At 40.2% G+C, this 19,031-nt stretch overlaps 1 protein-coding gene across 1 annotated transcript; it reads right to left on the bottom strand.

Annotated features, from left to right (window-relative positions):
- Positions 1-774: 774 nt before the first annotated feature.
- LOC106872067 (SUMO-activating enzyme subunit 1) lies at positions 775-17,596 on the bottom strand. Its single transcript, XM_014918919.3, has 9 exons — positions 17,441-17,596; positions 14,093-14,204; positions 12,852-12,911; positions 10,883-11,139; positions 9,654-9,756; positions 7,161-7,266; positions 5,958-6,102; positions 3,800-3,869; positions 775-974 (listed from the first exon to the last, which is right to left on the bottom strand). Exons 1-9 carry the CDS (start codon positions 17,521-17,523, stop codon positions 888-890), a joined length of 1,023 nt encoding a protein of 340 aa, XP_014774405.1. The 5' UTR covers positions 17,524-17,596; the 3' UTR covers positions 775-887.
- Positions 17,597-19,031: the final 1,435 nt, after the last annotated feature.

The raw sequence follows: 19,031 nt of genomic DNA, 5'->3' as shown, positions 1-19,031 counted from the left end.
ATACAACTACCAAATACTGCAGACTCCTCTTCTCATTGATGACGGTTCATACCCAAGGTCTGTTCTCTGTATCTGAAAGCAAGTGTGCAATCAGAATATGACAGGTTCTTGCACATAGGCCTTTCCACCAAAATACCCCACTAACAAATGCACTGATACCAGTAATACACTGGTGTTATTTAACCACAGGTCAGCAGTGAATAAGTACATATATTGTTTTTTATAAGAGAAGGATGAAACTTAAGGAAAATTTTGTTGTTTATTTTTGGTGACAACATTGAGGTTTGTGTGACGAACTGGGCTAATTTTATACATAGGCACGAGTGCAGCTGTGTGGTAGGAAGCCTGCTTCCAACCACATCGTTCTGGGTTCAGACTCACTAGATGGCACCTACTGCAAGTGACTTCTGCTATAGCTTCAAGCAGACCAAAGCCTTGTGAGGGAATTTCATAGATGGACACTGAAGGAAGCTTGTCATGTGTGTGTGCGTGTGTATATCTTTGTGTCTGTGTTTGTCCAACCTGCACTGCTTGACAACTGGTGTTACTGTGTTTACATCCCTGTAACTTAGCAGTTCACCAAAAGAGACCGATAGAATAAACACCAGGCTCAAAAAGGAAGAATCAAACACTAGCATTGATTCGATCAACTAAAAGTTCTTCAAGGTAGTGCCCCAGCATGGTCGTAGTCTAATGACCGAAACAAGTAAAAAAACAGAAGATAAAAAGCTGCAACCTTGAAATAAAAGGGGAAAAGAAAAGCGAAAACCATAATTCCATGATGAATAAATGAGATGAAAACGTTTATTTCTGATGAAATGACAGCAAAGAAAATGGATTTGTGTCAGAAGGAATGGTTAGGGAAGGAAGGGCGTCTGTGGTTTTCTTTAACCAATTTGTTCCACCAGCCCAGTTCCGTTGATTCCATCAAAGAAGAAAAAGTTGTTATGAGGTTTGTCTTTCTGTGAGACAGCCTGAAAAGACAAACAGACAGAATGAGAGTTTAGAAATGAATGATGAAGTTGAATATCTAAAGCAGGGATGGGTAACATTTCCTCAACTGGGGGCCCTGCATTCTACCATTTCCATGTGGGAGAGGGCCACATGATAAAACACATCATCATCATCATCATTTAACGTCCGCTTTCCATGCTAGCATGGGTTGGACGATTTGACTGAGGACTGGTGCAACCGGATGGCTACACCAGGCTCCAATCTAATTTGGCAGAGTTTCTACAGCTGGATGCCCTTCCTAACGCCAACCACTCAGAGAGTGTAGTGGGTGCTTTTACGTGTCACCCGCACGAAAACGGCCACGCTCGAAATGGTGTCTTTTATGTGCCACCCGCACATATTGATAGATAGATATTTGTATCCTAGACACTGAAAATCAGTTTGTACATATTTACAAATGTAGTTGGATGTGTGTGTCTGTATATATATATATATATATATAAAATACACACACACGTCCATAACACTCATACACGTATATGCGCATAAGGGTAATTTGTAACGTATATACCACGTAAAGGTAATTTGTAAGATAACTTTAGAATATCTGTTGGCTGTTCCTTTCCAATTTACTTTAGCAGAAATATTACTTGCCCACTTTACACTCAATGTTTTTGCAATTCTTCTTCATTATATTTGTCTTAGTAGGAAATTAGTAACCTAGAAACTCGTCAAGGGCCAGATACAGCCCGCAGGTTGCCCATGCATGATATAAAGTTTGGGAGGTCAAAGGTGAGGAGTGAACCACTTGATCCCTATGCTACTGAACACTGTGTAGATAGAGATTCATAGGTGTGTAGAGCAAATGTATACACGTGTATATATATTATGGGTACATAATGGTGTATATGTTGGGTTTATATAAATGTATGGCTGTATATGTGTGAATGTGGGTGTGTATCAGGGACATGCCACCTCGGTAGGCAGTGCCTACCTTAAACAAAATGGATCAATAGCAACATTCTCCTTTTACGGCAAAATGTGCAACTAATTAAATAAAATTATGAAAGTTACTCTGATTACTATGCATAAAATGCAAATATTTTATTGTTTTGTAGATTATCATCATCATCATCATCATTTAACGCTCGCTTTCTATGCTAGCATGGGTTGGATGATTTGACTGGGGACTGGCGAAGCGGATGGCTGCACCAGGCTCCAATCTGATCTGGCAAAGTTTCTACAGCTGGATGCCCTTCCTAATGCCAACCACTCCAAGAGTGTAGTGGGTGCTTTTTACATGCCACCAGCATGGGAGCCAGTCAGGTGGCACTGGCAACAGGCATAATTCATCCCTGCCTTTCAATCTCAGTATTAAAGCTACACATAATACTGCTGTAATACACGTGCTGCGTACATTCCTATAACATTTTCTTTATGTGCTACAAAGGCAGAAGTAAATCTGCCTTCAACTCAGTCACGTGCCAGTGTTTTGCTTATTTTCGTGTGTTTTACTACATAAACGTCACCAACTGCCTACCCTGAGTAATTACTGATGGCACACACACATATATACTCTTTTACGTGTTTCAGTCATTTGACTGCGGCCATGCTGGAGCACCGCCTTTAGTCGAGCAAATCGATCCCAGGACTTATTCTTTGTAAGCCTAGCACTTATTCTATCGCTCTCCCTTTTGCTGAACCGCTAAGTTATGGAGATGTAAACACACCAGCATCGGTTGTCAAGCGATGTTGGGGGGACAAACAGACACACATACATATATACGACGAGCTTCTTTCAGTTTCCGTCTACCAAGTCCACTCGTAAGGCTTTGGTAGGCCCGAGACTATAGTAGAAGACACTTGCTCAAGGTGCCATGCAGTAGGACTGAACCTAGAACCAAGTGGTTCGTAAGCAAGCTACTTACCACACAGCCACTGCTACGCCTATATATATTATATTTATAGATAAATTCTTCTATTTTACATAATATCAAGGCCTCATTCATTCTTTTGTTGTCATATTATTACTATCAATAATATATATATTTATGTATATAAGGTCCAGAGATCGAGGTGTAGGAAGAAAGTTAGCTTAAATCAATCCGTAATAAACATAAAAAAACAACTTCCAGGGACAATGTTGTGGTTTATTGAGATAGAAGGTTGTGGATTTTTTCGTATTGAAGTATGATAAACTGAAAAAAAGATTCTGATTGTATCTTCCATGCATTAATATCTACCTCCTTGCAACAATGTAAACTTTCATTTAATTAAGATCCCTTTGACCTGAAGAGTAGCCTGCGGTATATACACCTCACTTGGGTATTTAACACTCCTGAGGTTCTGTTCGCTATGAAGCATATGTAGCCTGGAGTTTATCAACTCCATTCCGTAACTCTTGTGCCGGTGGCATGTAAAAAATCACCCACTAAACTCTTGGAGTGGTTGGAATTAGGAAGGTCATCCAGCCATAGAAACCTTGCTAAATCAAATTGGAGCCTGGTGCAGCTCCCCAGCTTACCAATTTCCAGTCAAACTGTCTAACCCATGCTAGAATTGGAAAACGGACATTAAATGATGATGATGATGATGATAATATATGGGGGAGGAGAAAGAGAGGGGGTCACTCAAGCTGCAAATCTCCGAAACCGGAGCTAACAAGCGGTAAGGTGAATATGTAAGTGATTTGGCAGAGAACATACTTTGTGGTATTTAATTCCAGTCCTTGTGTTTTAGGTTCAAATCCTGCCAAGGCAAACATTGCCTTTCACCATCTCCTTTCATTGATCAGTAAAGACAAAAAGAAAAACCAGAGACGAATAAAGAATGTTGAAACACTTACCTTAATGATTTCTTGACTGAGGACTCCCCCCACAATGGCAGAAACAGGACAGAGTTCAGCAAAACAATGGCTAAAAGACAGAGAGAGAGAGAGAGAGAGAAGAAAGAGTGACTTCAGGCTGATATATATATATATATATTGTGGATGGCATCAGGTGTAAAGCCTTTAATCACTCCAATATAACGAAGCTTGATTATGATTGAATGAATGGGAGATCTTTTAGGTCATTCACAAGATCAACTAAATAACTAAGGTCAGTCACATGACCAGTTTATGGAATAGCCGTACAATTACTGAAAGACAGAAGTTTAATCAACTGATCAAAATAATGTCAATCTAATCACTTAAAAGACTGTAATGTCGGCTGTGTAGTAAGTAGCTCGCTTACCAACCACATGGTTCCGGGTTCAGTCCCACTGCGTGGCATCTTGGGCAAGTGTCTTCTACTATAGCCTCAGGCCAACCAAAGCCTTGTGAGTGGATTTGGTAGACGGAAACTGAAAGAAGCCTATCATATATATGTATGTGTGTGTTTGTTTGTGTGTCTGTGTTTGCCCCCCCACCCCAACATCGCTTGACAACCAATGCTGGTGTGTTTACGTCCCCGTAACTTAGCGGTTCGGCAAAAGAGACCGATAAAATAAGTACTAGGCTTACAAAGAATAAGTCCTGGGGTTGATTTGCTCGACTAAAGGCGGTGCTCCAGCATGGCCACAGTCAAATGACTGAAACAAGTAAAAGAGTATTAGAATATATTTGAGAGTCTCTTGTTAGTATATTGAGTGGCTGCACCCTAAATACATCCATAAAGATTGACTAATTAATGAAAAGCGGTCGTTAGTGATGAAGTCCTACTCCCCAAATTTTAGTAGTTGGTCCATGCAGAAATTTTCTGCAGTGTAATTTTATTTTACCTGTGATAAAAATACACGTACAACAGATGGAGAATAAAGCCATAATTATTGATTACTACATTATTCAAGTTAATAAACCTTTTGTGATGTGTAAATAGATTTCTTTCATGCCTTGGTAGCAAAACGTGTGTGTGTGTGTGTGTGCATAGCTTAGAGGCTTAGAGGGAACAGTGCTTCTAACGTCATTGCAACGACAACAGCAAAACAAGTGAGTGTGCTTGCACATGTGGACAGCTTAGAGGCTTAGCCAACACAATGCCTACAACCATCACCACTAATACTACTACCACTACTATTAACAGGGATGAAGACAGACAAATATCTAAGGCAACATACTCCCTACAGGCACTGGGCAAACATTTAACAGCAGGAAACTGGATCTAACCTGCCCCCAACTGTTCTACTCCACTTACAAACACTACCGCACTGCACCACCTTCCTGAATAAGCTCACTTGGCCACACTCCTGTATTGCACAATTCCACATACAATGGCCGCACTATCGTAGTGTGTTAAATGTGACCAGAATGGAGAAATATGGTCATGTCCAGTGTTGGTGGTAAGTTCACAGCTGTATCTTACACCAGTTTCGCATAACCAGCCCCAGCCCATTCAAAAGTACCTTGGATCATAGGGCGACCAGCTGTGCTTGAGGAGACCTATTGAGTCAAGTACATCAACATCAAAATGAAAATCAAATGGAAATTGTAGTTGTGATCCCGGTGGCACATAAAAAGCACCATCTGAACGTGGCTGATGTCAGTGCCGCTTTGACTGGCTTCCGTGCTGGTGACACATAAAAAGCACCAACCAATGGTCATTGCCAGCCTCCTCTGGCCCCTGTGCCAGTGGCATGTAAAAATCACCCACTACACTCTTAGAGTGGTTGGCGTTAGCAAGGGCATCCAGCTGTAGAAACACTGCTAGATCATATTGGGGCCTGGTTCAGCCTCCTGGCTTCCCAGACCCCAGTCGAACCGTCCAACCCATGCTAGCATGGAAAATGGATGTTAAACGATGATGATGATGATGACCTGTTGAGAGTAAATGTTAGTGAAATCTGTCCCACATCACCGAGGTAATAGGGGGCTGCCTAACATAGAAATAGTAGAAGGCTGCTTAACATAACAGAGTTGTATAAAGGATGGCTAACAGAACAGAAATGCTGAGGACTGTCCAACTCAGGGTAGCTAGGGGCTGACCAGCATATCAGTGAGAGGACTCAGGGTTGGCCACAACAATTACCTGACAAAATAGTCTGTGAGAACTTCTTGCTTTACTGACAAACTCTCCAATACTTCAGTCCGTAGCTTCATTAACTCCTCCATATCTGAAGTTTTCGATTTAACTGATGGATGTCGACCATGTCTCTCCAGGAATTTCAGCATCACTGAAAGTAGTAATAATAATAATAATAATCATCTGGGATATGCCAATACACACAGATAAAGAAATTAAGGCTAATAGGCCAGATTTAGTTGTCAGAGATCACCAAGAAAAAAAAAAAAAATGCTTTTTAATCGATGTATCAATACCAACAGATGACAATGTTTCTCTAAAAGAAACAGAGAAACCTTCAAAATACAAAGACCTGGAAATAGAAGTAACTCGAATGTGGAATCTAAAAACAGAAACAATTCCTATCATAGTAGACGCATTGGGTGTGATAAAAGAATATTCAGACAAATATGTAACAAAAACACCAGGACTTACAAGTATATACAACAAACAGAAAATAGCACTACTAAGCACTGCACACATTCTACACGGCCACAAATGCTTTTAGCAGGGACAGGCGGAGTAGACGGACCCTGAGAGGACTAAAGAAAAAATTTGCTTCAGTATCATTTGAACTCAAGATGCAAAGTGTGTATGTAATCCATTTTCCTCCTCTAACAATTCTCATAATCAGAATAGCAATCAGTTTTAAGCTGGGCACACCATCATCATTTAGCGTGCACCTCCCATCCTGGTATGGGTGGGACAGTTTGACAGGAGTTGGCCAGGCAGAAGCCTGCACCAGGTTTTAATGTGTGTTTTGGCAGGATTTTTACAGCTAAGCCAGAAATTTGGGGAGAGAAATAAACTGATTACACTGACCCCAATACTTGATTGTTGTTCATTTTATCAACCCCAGAATGATGAAAGGCGAAAACGACCTCGGTAGAAATTGAACTCAGAATTAATAAGAGGCATAAACAATGAAAACATAGGCTGTGTTGAAGCCAACATGAGTGTCATTATATGGTTGACCATCGTGAGAGAAATAGCAGTTAAATACCTGGGATATGTAATTCTAGCCAATGCATGCCTGAAACTAAGATTTGATGGTCAAGAATGAAATACATTTGATCACAGGTTTGTTGGGTTATCGTCGTTAATCTGCAGCTGAATAATGACACTAAGAGGATAGGTAAGTTTCTAGCCATGAAATATAACAAATATTACCTTGCATGATAAAATAAACCTTGGCAGTCCTCTTCAGACGCTTCTGGTTCTCTTCAGTGCTCCAGTCAAATTTTAGTGCAGACTCAAATCGGACAAACTCACTCGACTGCAACAGAAAACCATCAACGGGTGTTAAGGTAGGGGAAAGAGTTTGTGACGAAGCAAAACACCTTCGCAACCATAAACTTCTCAACTGTGAAAGCATCGGATCTCACAGGGCCAACTGGTAAGAAGAGGGGCTCAAATTAGGGTGAAGAGTCTATCGATTTCTTTATTGCCCACAGGGGGCTAAACATAGAGGGGACAAACAAGGACAGTCAAAGGGATTAAGTCGATTACATCGACCCCAGTGCGTAACTGGTACTTATTTAATCAACCCCCAAAAGGATGAAAGGCAAAGCCGACCTCGGTGGAATTTGATCTCAGAATGTAACGGCAGATGAAATACCACTAAGCATCAACATTAGTCATCAGTCATCCATCAATCGTCATCATTATTCTTAAATCTGTATTTCTGTGCTTGCAGGGGTCAGACAAAACTTCACTGAGGCAGAATTAGAATTTATATGGTCAAAGGCCTTTCTTGATGTTAACCTTGATCATGCAACAACGACCAGACTGGAGCTGCAGATAAGTAAAACAGTCTGTATGAATGGTGAGGCTTTTATTTGGTCGGTGCAGCCACAGAAAATGGTGAAACCACATAAGGTAATGCCATCCACCAGTGCTGCTGATTATTTTCTCAGGTGATATAGTCAGCATGTAACGAGCATGTATCGGCAACACAAGATCTCTCTCTGGATGTTATTAGCAGTTTAAAGGTGATCTTTAAACTGCTAATTTATTCAACATCATTTTAACATCCACTTTCCCACGAAGAAGACCCAACAAGCTGAGCAACATTGCAGTCATGGCAGATACTGGTGTCATGCATATGGCACATGTGCCGGTGGCAAATAAAAGCATCCATTACACTCTCAGAGTGGTTGGCATTAGGAAGGGCATCTAGCTGTAGAAACCATGCCAGATCAGATTGGAGTCTGGTGCAGCCTTCCAGCTTACCAGCCCTGGTCAAACTGTCCAACCTGTGCCAGCATGGACAACGGATGATGATCCCGAAAGGATGAAAGGTAAAGCTAAACCCCGAAATGTAAAGACAGGTGAAATGCTGTTTGGCACATTCTCTGGTATATGACCGATTCTTGCAGTAACAAGAGTCAAGTAATTATCAAAGCTAAGTACACCATATCTAAGATGCTCATTGAGACGGAACCAGAATTATTTCAAGACAAATTTGGCGTTAGGAAGGGCATCCAGCTGTAGAAACTCTGCCAAATTAGACTGGAGCCTGGTGTTGCCATCCGGTTTCACCAGTCCTCAGTCAAATCGTCCAACCCATGCTAGCATGGAAAGCGGACGTTAAACGATGATGATGATGATGATGATGAAATCATTGTAATTGACTGGATGGGAGCAAAGTTGTAAAAGGGAAACAAAAAAACAAGTTAAGTGAGTTTCAAATAAAAATGATCTATTTTGCCTCCATCCATACTATTATTATTATTATTATTATTATTATTATTATTATTATTAAGGTGACGAGCTGGCAGAATCGTTAGCACGCAGGACAAAATACTTAGCGGTATTTCGCCCGTTGCTATGTTCTGAGTTCAAATTCTGCTGAGCTCGGCATTACCTTTCATCCTTTTGGGGTCGATAGATTAAGTACCAGTTAAGTACTGGGGATTGATGTAATCAACTCATCTTCTCCCACAAAATTGCTACCCTTGTGGCAAAATTTGAAACCATTATTATTATTATTGCATGTGTGTGTCTGATAGTACACACAAGACAGAGAGGGAGAGTGTTAAATGGAGGTCATGTGATTGATTTCTACATCACACCTCTTTTCTTGCATTTATAGAGAAGAGAGGAGATACATTAATGTAGGGGCAGTAGGGGGTGGAGAGACGTTTATGTAGAGGCGGTGGGAGGAAGGACATTAGCATAAAGCTGATAGAGGTGGTGGGAGAAGAGACATTTATGTAGCAGTGGTAGGAGGAGTGACACAAACGTAGAGGTGGTGGGAGGAGATATGTGGTGGTGGAGGAGGGAAAGACATTAACATGGTGGTGATAAGAGGAGTGACATCAAAGTGTGGGTGGTGGAGGGAGATAGACATTAACATAGAACTGGTGGGAGGAGAGATTTATGTAGCAGTGGTAAGAGGAGATGTGTTAATGTGGTGGTGGAGGGAGATACATTAACATATAGCTGGTGGGAGGGGAGAGAATTACGCAGAGGTGGTAAGAGAGATGTTAACATAGTGGCAGTGGAGGGAGGGAGGGACATTAATGTAGATGTGGTGGGAAGCAAAACAATTAGCATAGAGGTGGTAGTGATGGTGGGAGGAGACATTAATCAGATGACAAATAGGCGGGGGGGGGGGGGTCACAGTGAGAGTGACAGAAGAAACAAGACAGAATCACCTACATTTTTGACAACAACAGTTTCCATGGCGATCTTAGCCCTCTTCTCTTTGGGTTCACCATTCTCACTTTCTTCTGTTTCCTTGGGTTTCGGTTTGGGAATTTCTCTGAAAGACACAAGCGCAGCAGAGCGTGTACACAAAGATGCAACAGCAACATGATGCAGTAATGTTCAAGTGACCATCCCCACAGAGTAAAGACGGACTGGAGTGGAACCACTCAGTCAAAGTGGCAGCTTGTATGGGATGGGTTGTAGTAGTTTAACCCCAGCTCAGCTCTTATCAAGCACAATTATGATTAAAGTATTCCAACCATGACTATCCTGTATTAGTTTCAGACAATATAGCCAGAACTACATTATCCAAAGTGTCCTTCCTAATTTTGAAGATGGTATGGTCAGGTTTAACAGAAATTGACTGCTGTTTCTAATACTTTGATTGACCATTTGGAGGCTCTCTTGCTGGGATGTGTTGTGTAGTGTGATGATGATGGTATGCCCTGTGGTAGTGTTAATGTATTACAGTGGTTCCCAACCTGGGGTCTGCAAAGGTGGTATTGGGGGTCAGTGAATTGAATTCAAAATTTTTGATACACACACACACACACACACAAAGATAAGTATATTAAAAGGGGTCCGTAGGAAAACTCATTTAAATAAAAGGGTAGGGAATCACAGGTGTAGTATGATTATCAAACCATGTATCTCAACAGAAATATGGTAACGAAAAGGTTAAAATATATAATAGACAAACAATTCTTAACCCTTTCGATACCAACCTGGCTGAAACTGGCTCTGGCTCAGTAATACAAATGTCTTGTTTTCATAAGTTCTGAATTAAAATCTTCTGCCAAACCTTAATCACAATTTATGCTCCTAATACTAGTTTAATGATAACTAAGTTATTTTACTAAATTCTTTGTTATATTTAAAGTAATTGAAAGAAACACAGAGCATCTCAATAGAAATATGGTAACAAAAGGGTTAATTAATCACGATTGACATAAAGACTCCCTCTCCTTATACACACAAAGAGAAATATGCCCACGTACATAAAGAGGGAGATCACGCGGGAGAGAACGAGAGGAAAGTTAAAATGTCTGATGTTGAATAAGTCTGTATTGAATCAGTAGCGCCGAAGAGGTAGCACCAAAATAGCTGTGCCAAAATGTCCCAAACCTGAAGTGGAGAATTATGATGATGATGATGATGATGACTAACAACAGGGTACTTACTCAGCAAACTCATGGCTGCCAAGATCAGAGAACATGAAACCAAAATATCCAAAGGCATCAGTAGCGAAGAACTTGATGTTATGCTCATGGCAGAGTTTGTTGATCCGACAGAGAGCATTACGGCAAGATGAGGTGATGCAGATCACATTGAACTGCTGGAAGAAGGTGTCAGGTTTGTCATCAACATTTGATGTATCAACTGTGATCTTAACAAGAGGATTCAGCTTCTGAGTGGCTTCCTGCGATGCTTCAGCACGCTGCAACAAATGGAAGAGAAATAAAATATATACAGTTGTGCTGGTGGCACGTAAAAAGCACCATCTGAACATGGTCAATGCCAGTGCTGCTTGACCAGCTCCCGTACTGGTGGCATGTAAAAAGCACCATATGGGTGTGGTCGATGCCAGTGCTGCTTGACTGGTCTCATGCTGGTGGCACATAAAAGGCACCATCCAAGCAGAGTCAATGCCAGTGGTGCCTGACTGGTCCTGTGCTGGCGGCATGTAAAAAGCACCCATTACACTCTCTGAGTGTTTGGCATTAGGAAGGGCATCCAGCTGTAGAAACCTTGCCCGATCAGATTGGAGCCTGGTGCAGCCTCCTGGCTTGCCAGTCCCCAGTCCAACCATCCAACCCATGCCAGCATGTAAAACGGATGTTAAACGATGATGATGATGATGACAGTCAAAAACTGGTGTATATAGCAAGGCATGTGTATACACACACCTATCATCATCATCATCATTCAGCCTGTTTTCTATCCTGGCAAGAGCTGGCCAGTTTGACAGGAGATGCTGAGCCAGAGAAGTGCATTAAACTCTAACATACGCTTTAGTAGGGTCTCTACAGCTAGATGCCTTTCCTAATGCCAACCCCTTTACTGAGTGTACTGGGTGCTGTTTTATGGCGTTGGCACTAGTCAAGTTAACAAGTAACTCATAAGACAAGATCCCCTCGAATGAGTGGGGGCTAGCTTTGTGCCATATACACATATATACTTATATTCTCCATCATCCCCAGTTACATATGTCCACAATGCCCATGCTAGCATGGATTGGATTGCCCTTCATGATGCCAATGAAATTAGCAGACCCTGTGTGTGTGCATATCTATGTAAATATATATAAATGCATATATATATATATTTCATCATCGTCGTTTAACGGCTGCTTTCTATGCTGGAAGGCTGCACCAGGCTCCAATCCGATCTGGCAAAGTTTCTACAGCTGGATACGCCAACCACTCCAGGAGTGTAGTGGGTGCTTTTTACAGGTCACTGGCACGAGGGCCAGTCAGGTGGGACTGGTATCGACCGCACTTGAATGGTGCTTTTTACATGCCACCGGCATGGGACCAGTCAGTCGGCACTGTGTGTGTGTAGTACTGAAAAACAACCTTAAGATGCTGAACCTTTTAGGCGAGATGACTGGCACCCTGCTGTACTCAAGAAGACCTGTATTCCACAGCAGAAATTTTAAGGCTGGTCCCTCTGGTGGTGAAGAGCACTCATGTGTCATGTAAAAGCACCCAGTCCACTCTGAAGTGGTTGGCATTAGGAAGGGCATCCAGCCAGAGAAACCATGCCAAATCATACTGGAGTCTAGTGCAGCTCTCCAGCTTGCTAGCTATGATCAAACTGTACAATGCCAGCATGGACAATGGACATTAAATGATGAAGATATATATATACACACACCTATTTATATACATACACACATCTTTCTCCTCCTCTCTCTCTATACACATACACACACAGTCTCCATTGGTCAACTTGAGGTGACAGTAAAGGACACTCCCACAAAGTGTTGCTCGATTGGGTCAGACAAGGAACTATGAGGTTGCAGAGTGGACACTGCAAGCACATAGCCATGTCTATATTCATTTCCACAATACAGAAATTCATTAGAATAATAATAATAAGAAGAAGACTGAGAGAGAAAATGTGGAGGCTGCAATGTGCAATACTTACATTACGTCCAACATCATCTCTAGATACCAAGAATTGGTTGCAGCGGTCTTCTTCAGTCACCTGTAAGGTAGACAATGGCAAGAGAAAGATTCATTACAATGAAGAAAAAAAGAAGAAAAAAAACCAATAAACCAGTAAATTCATCTTTGCAGTATGTTTATTAATATGTACTTGTCATTAATGCCATCTTTACAAAGTATGTATTTATACTCAAGGTTCAATAAATAATATTGCTAAAATACCAAACCTGCCACATGTATTTATGTAAAACCCATCAAATTCCTCACAATCGTCACTATCTGTTTCTAAAAGTTTCTCATACATATCACAAGATTCATCACATATGCCATCATTGTAAGGACTCCAGTCAGATTCTGGTGAATTGACTTTGACTTTGTAGTTGCTGTTGTACAGAATATCGTCTTCGGTACCATCCATGGTATTAGCAATACTATACTTTTTAAATGATTTTATCACATTTTCTACTTCAACTTTGTCACACGCCTTTATAACAAAATCACAAAGAACATCACATGCATAGCTCCACCATTTGTAAAAGATTTTTCTCCATTCATTCCATTGCTCTCTTACATTAACTCTGAATGGTTTGTTTAAACTGACAGCCTGTGTCATGCTGAATCTCCCCCGAGAACTATGTTAAGGGTACATGTGTCTGTGGAGTTCTCAGCCACTTGCATGTTAATTTCACGAGCAAGCTGTTCCGTTGATCGGATCAACTGGAACCCTCATCATTGTAACTGATGGAGTGCCACGATATACACACACACACACATATATATATATATATATATATATATATATATATATATATATATATATATATATATATATATATATATATGAGTGATTGTGTGTATGTTTGTGTCTCCTTATTTTGACATGATTGTTGAAAATAAAAAGTCATTCATTTCTGATATTTTGCAGAAACATGTTGTTTGGCCATGGCAAAATATTACCTGGTTGTTTGGAAACAGGTAAGACACTCTGCCTCAATAGACTCTATCTGGCCAAGGTGAGCATGGAGAAGAGGACATTAAAAACGATGATGATGATAATATAGCACTGGAGGGAAATAATATATAAAGTTTATGTATTTAGCCCCGGGTTGAAGAAGGAAGAAGCTGCAACCTTCAACTCTAGACTTTGATAGATATACATCAACAGCCTTTCCTGTTTATATAACAAAAGAAAATTGACAGAGAAAGAGAGTGCTTTATCACCTTTTTATGATCCAACAGTGTGAGGGAGTTAATTCCAGAAAGGACAATATTCTTAGCAACCTCAGCTCCAAGACCTGACAATCCAACCAGAAGGACTTTTGCTGCTCGCAACCTAAAAATAGAAAATGGCATCAGAACATCTGCAAGATGCACAAGTCAATGAGATCCTCTAGGTGATTTCTTAACCTGTTCAAAATCTTCATATTCTATCATCTTAAATTGGAGACATTGGATGGCGTTAGGAAGGGCATCCAGCTGTAGAAACTCTGCCAAATCAGATTGGAGCCTGGTATAACCATCTGGTTTCACCAGTCCTCAGTCAAATCGTCCAACCCATGCTAGCATGGAAAGCGGACGTTAAACGACGATGATGATGATGATGATGGATGGTGTTATCCAAGGTACACTAAGCTCGAAAACAAACCTGGATGATCAGCGATAAACTGCTTTTAATAAGGGCTCCACAACATGATGTTAATGCTCAATGTGACAAGGAAGATAAAGACATTTTGGATTCCCATTCTTCCTTGTCACTCATATCTCTGTCTTACAGGGATGGTTGTGGATTTAAGGAGCTCCTTTGGTAATGGTCATTTACTACATCCTCAAGCTGACCAAAGCCTTGAGAGTTAAACTTGATACACACAAAATGCATGGAAGACTTGTTCCTTGTCTTGGGTGGTAGACTTAATCTGATGGCCAAAGAAAAGGATCAAAGTTGAGACCAAAAGAGTTTTGATTGCAGCACCAGACTAAAGCCTTACCAAATTCTGTAGCCTCAAACAAGTGGTCTTATTCAAGATGAGAAGCTGTGAGTAAGTAACAAATCAGCTATGAGTTGTCAGTTAAATATTGGGTACTTAAACGGTAATGACATTTTTGATAAATAGCAAAAGATGGAAGAACTATCAACTGAAGACCATTGACCATATATAGTAAAGTTCACAGAGATGTCATCATCGTTTAACGTCTGCTTTCCATGCTAGCATGGGTTGGACGATATGACTGAGGACTGGCAAACCAGATGGCTGCACCAGGCTCATATCTGATCTGGCAGAGTTTCTACAGCTGGATGCCCTTCCTAACGCCAACCACTCTGAGAGTGTAATGGGTGCTTTTATGTGCCACCGGCACAAGGGCCAGTCAGGCGGTACTGGCAACAACCACACTCAAGGTCCGTCATCAGAAAGGGAAAGACGATAGCACTGAAAATATAGGCACTATCATGCTATTAGCTGTCAGAAGTGAAAGTGCTCACTGCTAGTGAAGTATCTGTCTGTCTGCCTGTCTGTTGCTGGCCTGTCGATTCTTTGGCTACTGACAGCTAATACCATGACTGGCCGAAGCGAGCTATTTGTCTGTCTGTCTCTCTCTCTATCTATCTATCTATTATTCGAAAGTTCGCGCGTCCGAGCTAGCTAGTCGTGAGTAGAAAACACAAATTTAATATAAAAACATATTTCCTGAAATTGCAAATTATTTAAAATATAAAAATATAATTTTCAACAGAGAGAATTTATCAAAATAGAAAACAAATGAGGTTTGAAGTTTAAAAATAATAGGATCGACCACTCACGACTAGCTAGCGCGGACGCGCGAACTTTCGAGTAATAGATAGATAGATAGAGAGAGAGACAGACAGACAGACATATAGCTCGCTCCGGCCAGTCATGGTATTAGCTGTCAGTAGCCAAAGAATCGACAGGCCAGCAACAGGCAGGCAGACAGACAGATACTTCACTAGCAGTGAGCACTTTCACTTCTGACAGCTAATAGCATGATAGTGCCAAAATATAAGTACTGTTACCCCAAAAGTATATAAACTTATTTGAATTTGAAAAATGGGAACAATTTTTGCTGATGCAAATCATGATTGTCTTCCTTAGAGTTTAGTTGTTATTTGCCATTGACTATATGGCTAGTAAGTTAGTATAAATTAACAGATATAATTAGAAGTGGATCTAGAGAAAATATAATAGTTAAGATGAGAATATAGAGAAAGACAAAAGGCGGTGAGCTGGCAGAGTGGTTAGCACGCCGGGCGAAATGCTTATTTCGTCTGTCTTTACGTTCTGAGTTGAAATTCCGCCGAGGTCGACTTTGCCTTTCATCCTTTCGGGGTGGATAAATTAAGTACCAGTTGCGTACGGAGGTCGATCTAATCGACTGGCCCCCTCCCGCAAAATTTCGGATCTTGTGCCTGGAGTAGAAAAGAATATAGTGGGAGACAAAAAAGTCTTCCTACAGCGAAAATGTCGCAATGAGATATAAGCGTTGAAACCAAATTAGTCACTAAAAAGTAACCCTTTTGATTTCCACTGACTATCGCTTTATGTGTTTTCAGTCAGTATAAAAAAGAAAATATGTGACTAGTCTAATTATAAATAGAAGGGTCGAAATCAGAGGTACTATAAACTGAAGAGACAACAGAAATTCATCGTGACCGCCAAACGGAATAAGTTTGACAAAGTGGTACATTAAACTCAAAGATTGCCTATGGCAGTTGTATGCTCACAGTGCTAATTCATGTACTTGGATAATTAATAACCACGTCTCGCTCACGTTCGTTAAGTAAAGTGATCACAAAATACTTGGACGATCCGACTGAAGTAATGGGAATGTCGCACTAGCTGCGAGAAGACCGGAAATCTAAAAACTGAAATCCCCATTCTGAGATGTTACAGTACATAAGATTTTCGTTTCGGTACTCAATTCCGGTTTTTGGCTTAAGCAGCAACACACACTGCTTCTAATTCATAAAAGAACTCATTGATTGATGGTTAAACGTGATATGTACTAATAATCGAATGAGAATAAAGTATAGACTGATATGAAAAATTAGAACCAAACCGGAACGAAAACAAATAAAATTGTAGGAAATTATAAATATTGGAACGAACGCAAAAACGGAAAGAGATGAACGAAAATGTAACAGATTAAAAAAAAAGGTTGTTTGATCTACACATTTTAGTCGATCGATTCCTCACCAATTCGTTGTATATCTCTTAGTTCTATAACCATTTGTATTGTTAGCAGGTGCGTGAGTTAGAGAGAGATATATTATTAATAGCAGTTACTAGATTTAAAGACCACCTCGCAAGAAATTTATACATACATATCAGACTTTATATACAAAATAAGGAATGAAAAGAGACGTGTCTGTAGCGGAGATGTTGATGATAAGAGAGTAAAGGCGTGAATGGGAAGCCGGGTTGTGGAGAAAGAAAGACTTGCGAGATGGACATGTGGTTGACGGGAGTGAGAGGTTTTCAAAGTAATCAAGGAGAAAAGGTTTCCATGGCTGCTGTGTTAGGTGTTGCTTAATCATTGAGGTGCAGGTTTGTTTACCTTTTCTGTGCTTCCAGACCCCACAGACGGATTTGTCTGTCGTACAAAGCAGCTTCGTCTTCGCTCAGTCTCTCTTCCACCATTTTTCAAGCTATGTCAATGAAGTTTCTCATTGGTCGAAATCTGACCAATCAGAGAGTAACGTTGTAGTTTAGCTTTCTGCTGAAACTGAGACTCTTTTGTCAACAACACATTGTTTATTGTTGATAAAGTTTCAGGTCGTCTCCCATTGAACAAATCTATGATCAGAGGCATTCCAGCTGTGACCATCCTGCCTCTCTTGGACTATATTGGCTAAGTTGTGATTTGAAGTAAATTTGGCTGCTATTTCTAATCACTTCAACAACCACATAGAGGTTCCCCTCTTGTTAATCTTTCCAGACTGATAAAACGCTTATGTAAAATAATGAGTTAAAAATATCAGTCGACTAAGATTATCCACGTAATTAAATGACAAAAACTTCCTTTAGAATGCTGAAAACGCACTCACCAACTTTGATAATGTCAGCTCGTGCGAAATTTTGGGAAAATAAATAAGATGCTGACAGGAGTTCTCTCCCTTAGAGATCTGTGTTAACACTCATTCTTAAAACCTGCATTCAACCGCAGCCAACAGTGGTTTTAGGTTCAGTCCCATTGTATGGCATTTGGGGCCAATATATCATCTACTATAACTTAAGGCCGGCTAAAGCCTTGTGAGCGAATTTGGTAGATAGAAATTTAAATTGTGTAAACACACACATTCATGTGTGTGTGTATTGCATATCCTTACTGCCAAATCTATTGTTGTTGGCACTCCGTCGGTTACGACGTCGAGGGTTCCAGTTGATCCGATCAACGGAACAGCCTGCTCGTGAAATTAACGTGCAAGTGGCTGAGCACTCCACAGACACGTGTACCCTTAACGTAGTTCTCAGGGATATTCAGCGTGACACAGTGTGACAAGGCTGACCGCGAGTCCACTGCCCTAACCACTGGGCCATTGCGCCTCCACTTCCAAATCTAACATTAAATAAAAGACACGAGTAGTAATTATTATTACGCAGTACACGTTTATTTTGGACTTTCAAAACCTTCTCTAATAATTATAGTAATGACTGCATCGAGCTCCAATTATCTAAATAAACGAGTACCATTTAGAGAAACAAGGCTCTGATCTAATGAAGTCTCTATTATTTAGAATTTCATTTTATATTTTTAATATTGCTTCATTTGATCAGTCTTATTTCAATTTGGAATATAATTATTTATTGTAATATACAGTATTCTAAAGTGAAATGGAATATTCTCCTTAATGAAAGCCATCTTTCCTAAACTGTTTCTTTTAGAATTCTCATTGATTCAGCTTGTCTTCCTATAATCATTGTATATACATATATATATATATATATATATATATATATATATATATATATATATATATATATATATATATATATATATATATATGTATATATATATTGAAAAATATCATGAATAAAATCACAATTTTTCTTGACCTGCTTAATCTTATTTCTTTACTGCCCACAAAGGGATACACACAGAGGGGACAAACAAGGACAGACAAACGGAATAAGTCGATTATATCGAC

The sequence above is a fragment of the Octopus bimaculoides genome, chromosome 6 (genome assembly GCF_046866305.1).
Source record: "Octopus bimaculoides isolate indiv1 chromosome 6, ASM4686630v1, whole genome shotgun sequence".
In the NCBI taxonomy this organism is placed as follows: Eukaryota; Metazoa; Mollusca; class Cephalopoda; order Octopoda; family Octopodidae; genus Octopus; species Octopus bimaculoides.
This window is presented reverse-complemented; position numbering and strand designations above follow the sequence as displayed.

Bases quoted from the DNA above. Each gene is read 5' to 3' on its own strand.
- LOC106872067 (XM_014918919.3), bottom strand. From the start codon at position 17,523: ATGGTGGAAGAGAGACTGAGCGAAGACGAAGCTGCTTTGTACGACAGA. The intron at 14,205-17,440 runs GTAAACAAACCT...TTCTATTTTTAG, and splicing joins GGTCTGGAAGCACAGAAAAG to GTTGCGAGCAGCAAAAGTCC. The intron at 11,140-12,851 runs GTAAGTATTGCA...CATTTGTTGCAG, and splicing joins GAGATGATGTTGGACGTAAT to CGTGCTGAAGCATCGCAGGA.